Raw genomic sequence first — 15926 nt, forward strand, 5'->3', positions numbered from 1 at the left:
AGACTCATTTTATTTGCATCTTCTATATCTACGAATTTATGGATTTCCCTTGCTTCATCCATGACCATTACGGAATATTTACAATTTTTACTGCTCAAACTCTACAGAAAGGGCAGTATATTTATAATCCCTCGATCTTTTTCATCTCCCAAATTTTCCATCTTTTACCCTCCGGATACCAATTTTCTTAACATTTCTTCGCATTTACAAACAATTTCTGAGAAGTGATGTCACACTTTTTCGACGGACGAGCCGATGAACGGGCAAAAAACCTGCTTGTACTGTCCGTCATAGCTATCTCCTCCGGCTGTCGACAGTTCTAGAGGACAAACGGTTAAAGATAGCGACTTAAGACATTATAGGTACCCCTTCCTTCTCATGAGTCAACCCTGGGACCTTCATTATGCCCTCCTTTTCCCCCCACTCATCATCCAAGACAATAACTGATTTTTAGCAGAAACTCAATTGTGTTACTTCTATGCGGTTACATGGGTCAAAACGACTTAAAAACAGCATTTTTTTCTTTTTTTCTTTTTTGGTCATCATAATAAATGACTAAGTTAAATCTTTTGAGCACATAAAAGGATAATATTTTCTGAAATTTGCATTAAAAAATTTTAAAAATTCATTCAAAATTTCAATTTTAAAAAATGCTATACTTTGACCTGATTCTTGGGAATTCTAAAATGAAACAACATCTTTTCGGTGGACAAAATTACTCAAAGATTTATGTGAAATCAGAAAAAAACCAAATATTTCCTGTTAGCTGATGAGTTGAACAAAGAATTTTTTATTTCATTGATCACAACTTATTTTACAAACCGAAAATGCTAAGTTATATGGCCTCTGCACACTAGAGAAATTTATGCACATATTAAAACAAATTCCCTATGCTTGTGTAGGAAAAACTCTTCAATAGGGGAGACTGGGGCAAAAAGGTAAAAAAGATAGCGGCTTCAAATTTTTTCCATAGATAGCCTCCATAGGTCTTCTTCAATATCGTAAGTTTGTTAGAATTTGAACAAGGAATTTAGAAAATAAAAAATATCGAAATTTTTAGCCCTATTTTTGAAATATTTTCCGTGCAGAAGATATCAATTATTAGCTACTTATATTAAATTTGATGCACTGGTGAATATTTCCCAAATTATCTGGATATTCTTTGAATACGAATCCGCTTTTTACAAAAATTCTTTTCTCCAGAAATCCTTTTATTAAAAACGACTATTTGGGGTAAAAAGTAACAAAAGGTATGGAGCAAAAAGTAACAAAGACCGAAGCAATTTCTGATGTCTCACGGCGAGAAGAAACGTCATTTCCATGTCTCGCCGCTTTTTGTTTGCATTGGTCAAAGGATTTACAGTCTTTTGTGTGTTTTTTGTAAAATAGCTTAAAATGCGCTTTTTTCGCTCAGATATAGAAAACGGTGTTTTATAAAGGTGTAGAAGAATAAATTTCCTATGAAAATATGTAATCTCTCTATTATGCCTGATACTATTTGCCCCAGCATTTTTGAGAATGGTCACAAAATTACCTTTTAGAAAACAGATCGATAAATATATTTCCTTACAAAATAGAAGAAAATTACTTTCACAGAGTTGTAGAGCGGTAAATTTCCTATAAAACTGCGCTAATTAGAAATTTTGGAGGTGCTCGGGTAGCTTGTAAAAAAATTATATATCTGTTTTGTGACTTTTGCCCCAGTCTCCCCTACCCATAAAATCGGGGTTTTTCTCGTATTTTTAAATGAAACTGGACCTTATCGTGTTATAATTGATCTCCGCAAATCAATTGTCGAGCTAAATAAAAAAAGACTCTAATTTCAGGCTGTCCCTATTTAAAACTGCGTCTCTTTCCCCTATAAAATCGCAAAGAAGGCAACGGAGCTAACGAAATTAACGAAATCTTCAACGAAGTCCTTTTTGGAAAAAAACGTCCAAATTTAATATTTTGAATTAAACCCAAGACAAAATTTATTAGAACTGCCATCTAGTTTTTCAACTAAAAAACTTATAATCATTTTATCTTCTTAGCGAATGCAGCGCCTCTAGTGAGTTTGAGAAAGTATAAGGTTAAGATGTTGGCCAGGCGATTCCCTCGGAGACTTTTTTGTTCAAAGCCCCCATTTGGAAGTGAGTCATCTGTCCGGGACCTACTAGACAATGCTGCTACCTTTGAAGACATCAATCCGAAAACCCCCGATGACGAATGGTCAACGCTTCCGTATCCAAAAGGCACATCTTTCCGGCAGAGTCAGGCGGCAAAGTCCCTGAGACCAAAAAGAGATCCCAGAACCACCTCGATTATTGTGTTTCCGGGTCAGGGAGCTCAGTTTGTGGGCATGGGAAAGGATCTGGTGAAAATTCCATCAGCAAAGGATATTTTTGATCTGGCAAGCGAGATTCTCAAGTAAGTCTTTGGGGATGTTGATGTAGGCATGAGATTTTGAGAATTTCTTTTGTTTTAGATTCGATGTCCTTAAAGTTTGTTTGGAAGGTCCAGCTGAGAAACTAAACAGTACGAGATACTGCCAACCAGCAGTGCTTGTGGCTTCACTAGCAGCTCTGGAAAAGCTCAAAGAAGAACGTCCGGGAGCCATTGATGAATGCTACGCGACAGCTGGGTTCAGTCTTGGAGAAATTACGGCTTTGATATTTGCCGGGAGTATCCCATTTGATCAGGGACTAAAACTTGTACAGGTGAGAGCAGAAGCCATGCAACTGGCCAGTGAGGCTGCAGCTGGCGGGATGGCAACTGTTCTCTATGGACCAGACTCAAAATTGGGTCAGGCGTGTGTAAAAGCCAAGGAATGGTGTATTGAACGTGGTGAGGAAAATCCCGAATGCCTCGTGGCAAACTACCTCTATCCTCACTGCAAAGTTGTCGCCGGAAGTGCTGAAGCTCTAAATTTCCTGGAAAGCAATGCTCGGGCTTTTGGGCTTCGTCGGGTGAAGCGTCTTCCTGTCAGTGGTGCCTTCCATACGCCCCTCATGGAAGCAGCTGTTGAACCCTTCAGAAAAGCCCTCAATCGCATCGAGATATCCGATCCCCTGATCAGTGTCCACTCGAACATTGACGGGCAGCGATACAGAAATGCCGAACACATCCGGAAGCAGTTGCCTAAGCAAATTGTGCGCCCCGTGAAGTGGGAGCAAACCCTCCATATCCTCTACGAAAGAGCTCAAGGAGAATATTTTCCACGCACCTTTGAGGTTGGTCCTGGAAAAGCTCTCACCACAATCCTCAAGCAAGTCAATGCCAAAGCCTCTGATCATGCTTACAATGTATCTCCGTAATTTTTTTTTGTAAAGAATAAAGTAGGCTTTTTTTTAAAGATCTTGTCTTTTTATTTATTTACATTAAAAAAAATTTCAAGGGAGATGTGAAAAGAAAAAAACTTGAAGATCAGGAAATCTAAAAAAGGAAAGGCTAATAAAGCTTTACCCAGAGTAAACTAAGGTAAAAAAATCTCCCGGAACTACATATTTAAAAAAAAAGTCTATAGAATACCTAGAAGAGAGACAAAGGATAGAAAATCCTTAATTAACGATACAGTCACTAACACTATGAGTTCCTCCAACTCAAGCCCAAATCTTGCATTCCACGTATAATCCTCGATGGAAGTTCTTACGGAGGAAGGAGATCAAAGTCATCGCTGACATGAACCATGGGCACATGAAGGTCATCAATGACGGGTTTTGCCTTAAAGTCGCACAAAGAAAGCTCTTCCATCTTCGACTCCCATTCCATCTTCTGGACAGCATGGAGACTCTCAGCTTCATTGTGATGGCGCAGTAACATCGCCTCCTAAAAATTCAAGGATATTATTATTGAGCTTGATTTTTACTGCCAAAAATAAATTCAAGAAAAAGCAAGATATGAAGTTACAGGCATAGTAGGCTTTGGATATCTTTTTTCTTCATTATCGTTTCAAGAATTCATAGTAGGCTTTGGATTTTGTTTTTTTTTCTTTGGTGTTGCAAGAAAATTTATTCTGATTTCCTTTTGGTGAAAATCTTGTTAAAAAATATTCCGTCCGCAGATTTTCGGTTCAAGGAATGCAAGACTATTGCTCAGCAAGCAGAAACTGGTCGAAATCCTGAGATTCAGGACAAGAGAATGGAAAATAAAGTGCTAGTGCTTTTCGTGAAGCAACCCAATCTTTCCGTGCGAGATGTTGGCAAAAAGATGGGAATACCTTGGAGCTTTTTGGTCGAAAAAATCAAGAAGAAGAATAGTTTGTTAACCAAGAAAGTTCAGGCTGCTCCCCGTCTGATCGACAAACAGCATCAAAGTGCTGAAAAAAATGGTCACAGAAAAATAGCGATCACCATCTCAAGGTATATATTCCAAAGGTAATTAGGTGTGATTCCTTCTAATCACACCTATTGTAATCCTCGGATTTTCTCAAAGTGTTCGGATCGAGCTGAAATTCACAGGGTATATGTTTTAAACATCCTTGATGCCGAAAATCATAAGCCGGCAATTACGGGTCCGGCCGTCCGTAGTACGCAATGTCTCTGGTTTGGAAAGAGATATCTTCATATTTTTTTAAAAAATATATATATCTACTCGCGCGTACGACGATTTCTGTGCTATTAGTTTTTTGAAAAACCGGTTTTAAGCCAGTTAAAAATCACGTTTTGTGGTTTATCTCGAAATCTAAACATGCGAAAAACTTTAAAGTTGATTTTTTTGGGAAACTACATCCAAACTTTACATCCATTTAGGGCCATCTGTAGGCTTGAGGTGTGTAAAATTTCACCAGTTTCCGAGATAATTTACTTTAAAGATTTTCAGAGGATTTTATGCATTTCTCATCGAATTTTCCTCATTAATAATTATAATAAGTTACATACAGTTTAAACGAAATTTGCATTATTTATGTATAAATATCGTTCGAGTTTGCCACAATCCAAATTTGCAATGAAGGAATTGCACCTCTATAACCTGATCTAGGCTTATCACTGGCTTTTAAACAGCTTTCTGTAGGGGAATTCTGTAAGGGTATCACAATATCATATGACAAATGTTCATGGTAAATTCGAGAACTGGATAACACTGAAGGCCAGTGAGCATTTAATGGGCTTTGCAAGGGGCTCTATGAAAATGTTAGTAACTGCCATGAATCGGTTATTCGATTAGTACTGCCGAAACCATTTCAAAACTTTAAAATTTGTCTAATCTAAACAAAATTCTTCTGGTCAGCAATTTGCTTAGAAAGACACGTAGGGTGGAATCACCACTTCTCGCCACTTATATTGAAATCGCTATTTTTCACGATTTATGAAATAAATGAGCCGGAAAGTTACTTGAATTTTTATTGCTGCTACGTATAGAGTCGAAAAACACTCATTTTTTATTTTGAATTTAAATGTTTGAGCATTTTTAGAGGAATATTTTAAGCAAGTGTATCGAATCCAATATTTTTTACCAAATATAGTAAGTGTCATGAAACTTTTATCGAACAAAATTTCCGATTTTGTATCAATAATTTGCCTATTGAACATCTAATTACATTCGACGAATACATAAAATTTGTATTTAGTTAGTTAATATTTCACTTTATATTATTTTTATGTAAAAATGAGCCATGGCGGAAAGTGGTAATATTCGAAAATTGATTCACCACCTGTCGCCATAGCTTTTCAATAGGCGACGCTAACTTCACTTCATAGATTCTCAGTTGTTAAATCTACTTTGTTTACTTTCTGCAATAGTCTAATAATTTGATTTCTCTAATAACAGTGAAGAAAAATCATTTAATGTGAGTAATAATAATAAGGTGATCATGAGGAAAAAGAAATGCTGAATGTATTCTTTGCATAATATTGCTCTAAATAATCAAGTTTGAACCTTTAAAAGTGGGTAGCGAGAAGTGGTTACAGAACTGGCGAAAAGTGGTAAAAAGTGGCGACGAAGTGGTTATTTTTGCATTGTAGCTAAGTAGCTTTGTGTCAAATTTGAGTTATCTGATAATAAGGGGTCAAAAGTTATTAATACAATTAATTTCGCTTTTTCCTAAAAGTGGCGATAAGTGGCTACTCCACCCTATCAGAGAGAGAATTATACTTGTACAAAATGGCCAATAGGCCCAGTACAATAATTAATTAATCGATCAATCCTGCTCAAAGGATTCCAAGGCTGTGGGAAAGATCTTCAACTCGACTCGGATCCAGTAGTCCGAAGGATTGAAAAATACTGGGGAATTTTGAAGACCAATCTCAGGAGGAAAACTCAGCCACCTGGAAACTTGTCGGATTTTAAGAGTGGAGACGGACTTATCAAGTGTATCAAGTCTCTAAGATGGGAAATATTTTCATGTACACGCTGTAATAAGCGTAAATCAATGCGCTTTGAGTGTTATGGCCTACTACTGTGCTGTGGAAAATTTATAAGGAGCATGAGTTACGCATAAAGATTCCGGGAGCCATAAGGAAGACGTGATACCGATAAAAAAGTCAGGGAATTAATAAAGAACCCTAGATATCCATAAGAAAGCCGGGTAATTCATAAGGAATCTGGATAATCCATAGAACCCGGAGTATCGATAAGGAAAGTGGAGCCTATGTAAGGTGCTCGGAGTATCTAAAGGAGTCCGAGAAATTCATAAAAGAATCTGTGGTACACATAAAGAACCCGGAGCATTGATAAGGAAACTGGGGAATACATAAATAACCCGGAGTACCAAAAGGAATCTGGAAAACTCGTAAAGAAACCCAGGGTATCCATAAGGAACCCGCAGTATCCATAAAGAACCTGGAGGACGTATAAGGAATCCGTAGTACCGATAAGGAGCCTGGGGAACACATAAGGAACCCGGAGAACTTGTTTGGAATCCGGGAAACTCATAAGGACATCGGAGTATCCATAAGGAATTTGTGGTTTCTCACGAAAAAGCCAGATAAGTCATAAAAAAAGAACCCGGAAAATTTCATAAGGAATCTAGAGTACCCATTAGAAACCACTGGTGTCTATAAGGAACCTGTGATTATCATAAAGTACCCGGGCCGGGGTCTCGATAGCCTTTAAGAACTGTATCGGATTATTCGCTAAGTCCCCGTGACCATATTACATAACTTCTTATAGGAACGTCAGATGTGGTTTACCATCTATTCTGATGCATGCCCTGGTTTTCATTCACCACCTAATATCGAAGGGAACTCAGAAAACATGGCTAGGAACTCTAGGAACTCAAGTAATATGAGGAACTGAAAATTTAAGATCCAAATTGATTATAAATCACTGAGTGAGAGAAATCCGAAAAAATTAAAATAACATTCCGTAAATGTTAATTTTACCCTACAGTATTGATCCGAAATCGGTGTCTTTTTAAGTGTAATAGGGGTTAAAGTTACCCTTCTTCATGTTATATTTACCATTAAAAAGGTGTAAAATTAACATTAAAATATGTTGATATATTTTTACGCCTAAAAAGTGTCAAAGTTATGAGGAAAAAAAGTTAATCGCACCCCCGTTTTTTTTTCTCAGTGTGATTTATTGTTGATTTCAAGCCTGACACACACAAAAATGAGCCTACTAGACCATCTTTTGAAATAATCAAAGTAGACACTTCCTGGGTGTATTTTGTCTTAGTAAATAATTCAAATGAGCTCTACAGATTTTAACAATAAGTTACTAATAGTTTCTTTGGAGGGTTTTCGAAGTTCACTTACCTTAATCTTTTCCCACTTGTCATCGACGTCCTGAAGCCAACTGAGGAAGAGCCTTCCGTTGTAGCGTGATCTGGCATTCCTGTCCTTTTCTTCCTGTTCCGGTGTCAGCATATTGTAAACTTCCTCATCTTTTAGGATTGTACAGACTGAGAATGGCAGCGACTGATTGGCCAGTGCTCTTGCTGCCCTCCCATGAACTCTGAGGATCTCCTGTTCAACGGCAAGTACCAGTTTTTCCTTCTCCACCACATGTTGCATCTTGAGCCTATGCCTCTCCTTCTCCTGCCCCGCAAACACTTCCTTCATGGCTCCGGGAATGCTGGCCGGATAGTTAACAGTGGGTTCCGTGGATGTCTTACCAGCCAGAACGTATGTGCATCTATTCATGAGATAATCCTTGAAGCCCTGCGGTGGTTTTGGTTGAACGAGAAACAATCCCTTTTGCCTCCGTTCAATTTGTTTCCGAATGTTGAGGTACATCTGGTAACAATTGGTTATAGGTTGATCATGTGGATGAACTTCTGTCGATGAAACACTCTCCTGCTGATCTCCAGCTGCAGCTCCACCGCCCACAATATTTCCTGAATTGGAATTTGTGACTGTTTTGTTGTCATCCTTGCTTGCTCGGATCTTTCGTTTTCTCGGATGGAGTTCTACGGTATTCTGGGACTGGACGGTGGATGAAGATGTTGAGGATGTTGCAGATGAGGGACTCGGAGCATTTCCACCACCATCAGTCTCAGAGGCACTCCCTGAAACTGATGTTGTGGCATTTGTTGGACTACTTGTTCCTCCATTAGCAATCCCTCCGGCTGATGAACTTGCATTAACTCCACCAATACTTCCGCCAATTCCTCCATTACTTCCATTTGACGCATTCCCTCCTCCACTTTCCAGTGCACCAGCATTGACTGGTGGCGCTGGAGATGGAGAAGCACTGTTCTGCATTTGTGGAGAAGAATTATTTGATCCACGATCAGCTGCTTGACTCCCGGAGCCACCAGAATTCCCACCAGTTCGATGAGAACTTCTGAGTACCCTTGGTTGTGCTCTATCATCCCCACTACCGGAAGGTGCTCCTGACGCCCCAGGATTACCTCCTGTAGCTCCCGCAAGAGCTCCAGAATTCCCCGATTGTCCCCCAAAAGGTTTCTTGTCATCTCCAGCAGCTGGTTTTCCTCCACCCGAAGCAGATGCATCAGCTGGACTTGTGCAGCGTGATGATGAACTCTCCTTGTCCATGGTGGCCTCATTGCTGTTATTCCCAGACGCCACAACGTATGGGAGAGCAGGATGATTTCTAGCAGAGGCGTTCTTACCATTCCTCAAACCAGCCTGAAAATTAATAACATTAGCTGTGATTTTTTTTTCAAAATCCCAGATATTGCAATGCTATAATCAGGGCCGGATTTAGAAATATGGAGGCCCAATGCCCATTTGTGGGGGCCCCAAAAATTTTACGTTTTCCAACAGTGCAACAGCTTTAAAATTTTATACAATATAATGCTTTACAATCCTACGGGTAAATCTAAGCAATAAGTTTACCTAAAACCTGAGACTTTGCTTATACTTCTCGAACTACAGGGTGGCTGAAAAAAATGCAACAAGTTTCGAGCGCATATAGCTGTCAAACGCTGGTGACAACGGTTTCGTATTTTGCATAGTGGTAGTTTATTTTATTGGCGAAAGGCCTACAGAAGCATTTTCAATAATATTTTGTAAAAGTTTTTTAAACCGTAATGGAGCTTAAAAACATGACAATTTAATGTCGCGGTATATGTAGCAGGAAATGCGGAAGAAGCTATCATTAGGGCTCTTCAAAACCTGAATGTAATTAAACTTTTCGTTTTTCGAAACATAACTTGGTACAGGAATACTAGTAGAATTTTAAAGTGCTTTGGTGGAGGTCTAAAAAAATTGCTTCCTTGCTAGGCTTGCTAGTCATCGTTCTTAAAGTGAAGAAGCAAATTGAACAAAATCTGCATCACATTATAGCTCAGGTCAAGGAACATCGCGGGAGGAGTGTGACCCACCCGTTGGAAAGGTCTTGACCTCAGCTACAACATACTAAAATTCAAAGAAAAAGCATTGTATAGGTTTTGAAATATTTGACATCGAATTTTCCAAAATCGATTTTTCGATTAATCGGACCTTAGATTAATTGGATGAAGTTGGATTGTCGAAAGATTTGTATAGTATCTTACAAGAGCTTTCCAAAATCCCAAAGTTTTCAAAATCTAATAATTAGAACCGGAAATATGTCCATTTAAAAATTAAATTTTTGACCCTTTATAGCTCGAGTCAGGGGGTCGGGAGGGCTTCGAAAGCTCTTAAGCCCAGCTATAACATACTAAAATTTGAGATCGGTCGATGCCATAAGGGCTAAGTAATTGAGAAAACAAAATTTGTGGGTGTTCCAAAATGGCGTAAGAAGGCGCGGGGGATAGATCTAACATCCATCACCTACTTCTAGGAGCGCATCGACATTTAATCTTGCCGAAAACCGCTTGTCGATACCTCTTTCTGTTCTCACTTCGCGTTTGTACTACGGAAGGGATGGAATGTCCACGAAAATCGATTTTTATGGCTCCGGCACACCTTTTAGATCAGGAAAATTTCATGAAATCGAAATTCACATCCTTTTCCAACTCAAATTGTTTGCATAAGTATATCCTATTCTTTCGCACACTTCTTCTTCTTTTGAATATCACACCAAATTTAATTTAGTTCAGTCCAATTTTGACACCGAAAGAGTGAAACAGACTTATGCAAATCTTTTGACAAAGAAAGAGTTTCGAATTTTAACTTTACGAAATTTTCCTGATATAAAAGGTGTGCCGGAGCCATTAGTGCGATATTTGTCATCTATGAGTGTCAAAGCGTGTAAATACAAAATTTGTGCTCGAGCTAACCAGATCTTATTTCACCTAGGACCACAAAAGCTGAGATTGTAAAGAATAGAATCTCATTCTCAGCTAAAAACCATGTTGGGATTGCTCAAAAACGCGTCGTACGATTTTCTTCATTTTGGGATATGTATTAGGGGAGACTGGGGCACATGTAACCATTTTCGATAGATGCGAATTTGAGGTGATTTTCCAAGGACACCGTGATTTTTTGGAAAATATTTCTTAGCTCATGTTTTACCCTTGGGTATAGGCAATTCGTCGAGGGTAATGCGGATGCTGGAAAACAATTGAGTTTTCCATAAAAATAAAATTTGTGTCACTGTGCATTTTTCTCTTTTCACAAAATACCCGGGGTAGAAGTAAACACTTTCTGGGGAGGATGTAAACACCCTTTTTTCCACCCTTGAAATTAACTTTGCACCACTTTCGATTATTTTAATTACTTAAGAGATATATAAAAACTGTATATTTTTCAAAAAATCACGACACTTTTTACAAAGAATAATTAAAATAGCAAAAAAACTAAAAGCATGCATATCAAAGACATTTTTCAATGGAATTTCCCCATATTTTGACATCATGTGACTTTTTATTGAACACAGCGCCACCAATTTTCTTCGTAATCTATGAATTATAGATATTTCGCATGAAGGTCAATTTCCCGCTCTTTTACCTACTCATTTTGTGAAATTGAATTTGCTGGTTACATCTACCCCAAATGCTGTTTTCTGACCAATTATTAATTCTTTTGAAATAATGAGAATCTTAATTTGTTTAGTAAATGCATAAATATAATCCTAAAAGATGTAGGAAAGAACTGGTATTGCTACATTTCGATTATTTTACACAGTTTTTAATTTCCAGGTGGAAATCCAAATGACCAAAATAATTGAAATATCAACATTTTCAGGAAAAATGATTTTTATTTTTAAAGTATTAGGATTTTATTGACCAATTCATCTGTGGACATACATCCCCATGGTATCTATGAATGCTTATGGGTTTTATCCTCTGGAGTCTTAAAATTAATGAAAAAAATCACAGTGTTTACAACTACCCCAGTTTACTACTGCCCCAGTTCCCCCTAAAGGTCGTGTGGACGAACATTTCGCTCACATAAGAAAATCTCCTTGAATCATTCCTAATAACGGGTTTTCAAGGTCAAAAAGTTAAAAAAAAAGTCTCTAAAGGGCATATTTCTCATCCGAACGGGATTATGTTTTTTGTCTTATTTATTGGAATTCCTGACAAGACTAAACCGGTTCCAATCGGTTATGATCAGGTATTAAACCGATGAAACCGATACCTAATTTTTATCCGAAATTCAATTATATTACTCCTAAGGTGTATTTTGGGCAACATTTTGATTAATTTATAGATCAGTTCAAATCGATTGTGAACCGGTAATGAAACGGTTATAAACCGATAAGTAATTATTCCCCGAAAAGAAGTTCTATTACTCTTAAATAACAATTTTGCGAGATCTTTTGAGATTCATGAATCCGTTCAAATCGTTGAGAACCATTAAATTGTAAATGATGGTCTAAGTCAGGAATTCGGGCATTTCGCAAAGCTTGAGACGCTTTGTCATCCCTTTACTGACAAAGTTTCACGTTTCTCGATGCAATATTTAAGTTTCTCGAGTTTCGTGTTGAAATTCTTAAATTTTTCGGGCTTAGCGGTGCAATTTTTCGGTTTTTGCGTTTCTCGATACAATTTCTGGGTTTCTTGAATTTCGTGTTGAAAGTCTTAAATTTCTTGGGTTTAGCGATGTTCGGATCTCGTGAAGCAATTTTATTTGGACATCTTGGGTTTTGCTATGCTATTTTAGGTTTTTTTCTTTCAGGTTTCGCGAAGTATTCCCGGGCAATTGATAATCAATTTCTTAAATCTTACTTAATAAACCTTCCAAAAATAATAGGATAATATATTTTACCTGAAGCAAATTTCTCTAATCGAGTAATTTTATATAGGGTAAGTGTGCCAAATTTCGGCATAGTTGCATGCAAGCGTCAAAGTCTAAAGTTTGAAATGTATTATTTTAAATACAAATTGATTTTTTTTAATTCTTTCTTCTGAAAGAGTATTGCTTGGAACCTTGTAAACAGTTTACCGTCTTTATTTACTCTAAAATCATTTTTAATACATTTTAAAATGAATAAAAATATAGACATAGCTTTGGTGCCCTATTTCGGCCACATTCATTCTCATAGTTCCTTGCCCTTCGGGAATTATTTCAATATCTTTTTCACGTCATCTCGTTTGTCGAAGCTTCATTTTTTGTTATTCTTTTGCATTCTATAATCTCTAGAGTACGTAAAATCTAAAAATTCATGGAAATCCGAGGAACAAAAAAGGTGGCCGAAATTGCAAGCTGGCCGGAATTTGGCACACTTACCCTTCCGGGTATTCAAGCTGAATTTTCCACAACAGAATCACAGATCTCAAAAGTCTCACGGGGCTTATCACAAATTTTTCTTTCTATTCAAACTTTTGAAAGTATTTTTGCATGATTGAAGGTACTTACTTCTTGATCAGTTGACGAATTTTGTTGAGGAATGACAATCTTGAGGGGTGGAACTTTTGGGCCAGAAGCTGAAAAATTACTAGAGTCCCCTCCGCCAATTCCGGATTGAGCCTTTGAAGTGGATTCATCAATTTCTGATTCACTTTCTGACTGTTTCCCTGCAGAACTTCCCTGAACATTAGGTAAATTGGTTGGATTACTTCCTGAAAGTCCAATAGTTGCCACTCCAGCTCCACCAGTTGCAACTTGCGGCACCTGTGGTTTCGGACTGGCACATGGACTCTTTCTTTCAATGCTAGAAGTTGGTTTTGTCTGTGGCTGAGTTGTAGACTTTGGGGCACTCCCAACGGGCTTTGCACTCTTCTCCTGCCTCTGTGGCATCCTAACGGGTGTTCCAGCTTTTCCTGCAGGTGTTTCCTTTGTCAAATTCTCCGAATCTTTACGCTTCTTCCTCTTTGTCTCATCATCTACCACTTCATCTGTAACTTCCATATCTTGGTAAGGACGCTTCTGAATTCCAGAGACATTTTGAGCAGTTGAAGCTCCCCCAGATGCTGTGCTGACGCTCACTGTGACATTTCCTGAATTCGGAGCTGAACCACTAACATCTTCAGTTGTTGATTTCTCTTCAGCAGTTACTTTATCTCCAGCACCACTTTTTCCACCCAAGTCCACCTTTCCACTTCCAGCTCCATCATCTGAAGAACTTCCTCCAGATGTAGAGTCTTTCGGAGTTGTTTTGAATTCATATACATCTTCTTCCATTTTTTGACTGGGAGTACTTCTGCCCGGAGTCGATGAAGCCCCAGAACTAGCATCCTCAGACATTGTGACATCATCTGAAGGCCCCTTTTTGGCCTCTTGCCCAGTAGGTTTCTTCATTTGCACCCCAGAAACGCCACCCGCTGAACTGGCCACAGATCCAGCTGTCCTGCTCGCAGCAGCATCTGCACGAGATAGAAAGAATTTCATTCCATGTAACTTATTTAATTTAATTAAATAAGTTTCATCTACAAGAATTTCTCAGGTGCAAAAAACACAATGTGTACAGAAAATATCATTAAATGTAGTTTCTTAATTAAAAATATTGTATAATGGAATAATATTAAATCCCTAAAAGTAATCATAACTTCTTTTATATGAAAGGTGTGACAAAAGTAATTTATTTCCAATATTGATTTTAATCATTTACCGCTCGAACTCAAAGAGAGAGAGCAGTTATATAATTCACTTTTTTCAACGTGTAACACGGCTAGAGGCCAAATGGTAAGAGGTATCGACTTCCGGTCTTCGATGACCCCTCCATAAATCAACATTATGTAGGACAGTATTTTATTCTTTTCCCTCTACCCTCCTCCTTCTCCTCTAAAACCATGTTTTTTTTTTGGTTTATTCCGAAAACGGACCCTAGAATTTTTTCATTTTCGAATATGTTTTAGAGATAATCAAGGTGAATATTTCGTCCTTAGACATATACACTTAGCTCTTCGTTATTCTGGTGATTAGGGGACAAGATGACATTTACGTTTTTTTGAATCTGATCAACGGTTTCTCTAGTTTTCTATTTTGTACTCAGTGGATTTATTGTCTGCTTGAAAACAACAAAATTATCTTCGTGGTATGTTCATGTTTCATTTTGTATAACAATTATGTATCAATTTAAAAAATAAAAACTTTGATAATATGAAAATAACACTTTAATTGAGGCTTAAGAAAATGCATGTTTAATAAAAACAATTTTTGAATTGATCAACCGTCGGTGTATGACAGCTGCCATCCGAATATCCAATGTGCCGGATAATGAAGAACATTAGTGTATGTGCGAGGCACATTTCGATATCGAATATTCGAAGGTCAAAGTTGACAGCCTATTTTTTCACATATTTGCTTAAATTTAGATTTTTTTGAAAGATCTTGAAATTTCCAACTCGGCTGCAGCGGTCTTAATCGGTAATGTGTTCATAAATGATATAGGGGAGACCGGGGAGGTTTGGGACACTTTTTTCATGTTTTGACTTTGAGACAGTATTCCAAAAAATCACGATAGTGTACTACAATTTTATGGGGTCTATTGGATACTTACTTATGGGCATTGACTTTATAAAAAGTACCCGATAGTACTTGGAAAACAACTGAGTTTTCTTGGAGAAGATAAAACATTTAACTTGACGCTTTATCCCAAACCTTTCAGATATTGGGCAGTATAGAACGCAAAAGGGGATGTTTGGGACGCGTTTTTTCTCGCAAAATTTGCATTATTGGAGCACGTTAAATTATTTTAAATACTAGATTAAAAATATTTCTATAGAAATAAAAATGTTTAATCTTTAATTTCATACTTAGAAATTAATATTAATCTTATTTGTACAGTAAAGTCATTTATTGTCCATCAATTATTTAAAGTAGTTTCTTCTTATTTTCCATCTACCTTTCTTTGTTTTTTTTTTTAATTCTAAATATTGCAATCATCTTCATTAAATTCCTCAAGCGAGTAGATTTTCTTGTAACTTTTAGTTTTGAACTCATTGACAGATTCCTGTTTGATTTTACGACAGCTGCATGGTACCTGTTTTTTCCTTATTTCTCTGAATTAGCTCTCGCCTTGCCTTTTCTGGAAAACTTGTGAAAATTGTAGAGAATATTGTTCGAGAAATTTTCCAGACAATAGTTTTTAACAAGATTGAGAAGAAATTATTGATTTCCAAGACATTGACGATTTAATTATCCCTGTAGTTAGAGAAATCTGCTCTACTGGTAAAGTTTGCACAAGAGGGATATTTCCAGTAGAAACTGGGCATTACTCTCCATTTTGAC

The 15926-nt window shown here is 37.4% G+C and overlaps 2 protein-coding genes across 4 annotated transcripts in view; one reads left to right on the top strand and one right to left on the bottom strand.

Moving 5' to 3' along the window:
- The first annotated feature begins 2055 nt into the window (after positions 1-2055).
- Positions 2056-3334, top strand: LOC129801544 (probable malonyl-CoA-acyl carrier protein transacylase, mitochondrial). The gene is made up of 2 exons (XM_055846753.1): positions 2056-2409; positions 2468-3334. The coding sequence occupies exons 1-2, from the start codon at positions 2078-2080 to the stop codon at positions 3294-3296; spliced, it is 1161 nt and encodes a 386-aa protein (XP_055702728.1). The 5' UTR covers positions 2056-2077; the 3' UTR covers positions 3297-3334.
- Positions 3324-15926, bottom strand: part of LOC129801462 (ankyrin repeat domain-containing protein 11) — a 60452-nt gene continuing 47849 nt past the window's right edge. For all 3 annotated transcript variants that reach the window (XM_055846545.1, XM_055846548.1, XM_055846546.1), the window contains 3 exons: positions 13113-14059; positions 7677-9011; positions 3324-3807 (listed from right to left, as the gene is read on the bottom strand). In XM_055846545.1, coding sequence (XP_055702520.1) covers positions 3628-3807; positions 7677-9011; positions 13113-14059 — 2462 coding nt within the window. In that variant the 3' untranslated portion in view covers positions 3324-3627. The remainder of the gene's footprint in view (positions 3808-7676; positions 9012-13112; positions 14060-15926) is intronic.

The sequence above is a fragment of the Phlebotomus papatasi genome, chromosome 2 (genome assembly GCF_024763615.1).
Source record: "Phlebotomus papatasi isolate M1 chromosome 2, Ppap_2.1, whole genome shotgun sequence".
In the NCBI taxonomy this organism is placed as follows: domain Eukaryota; kingdom Metazoa; phylum Arthropoda; class Insecta; order Diptera; family Psychodidae; genus Phlebotomus; species Phlebotomus papatasi.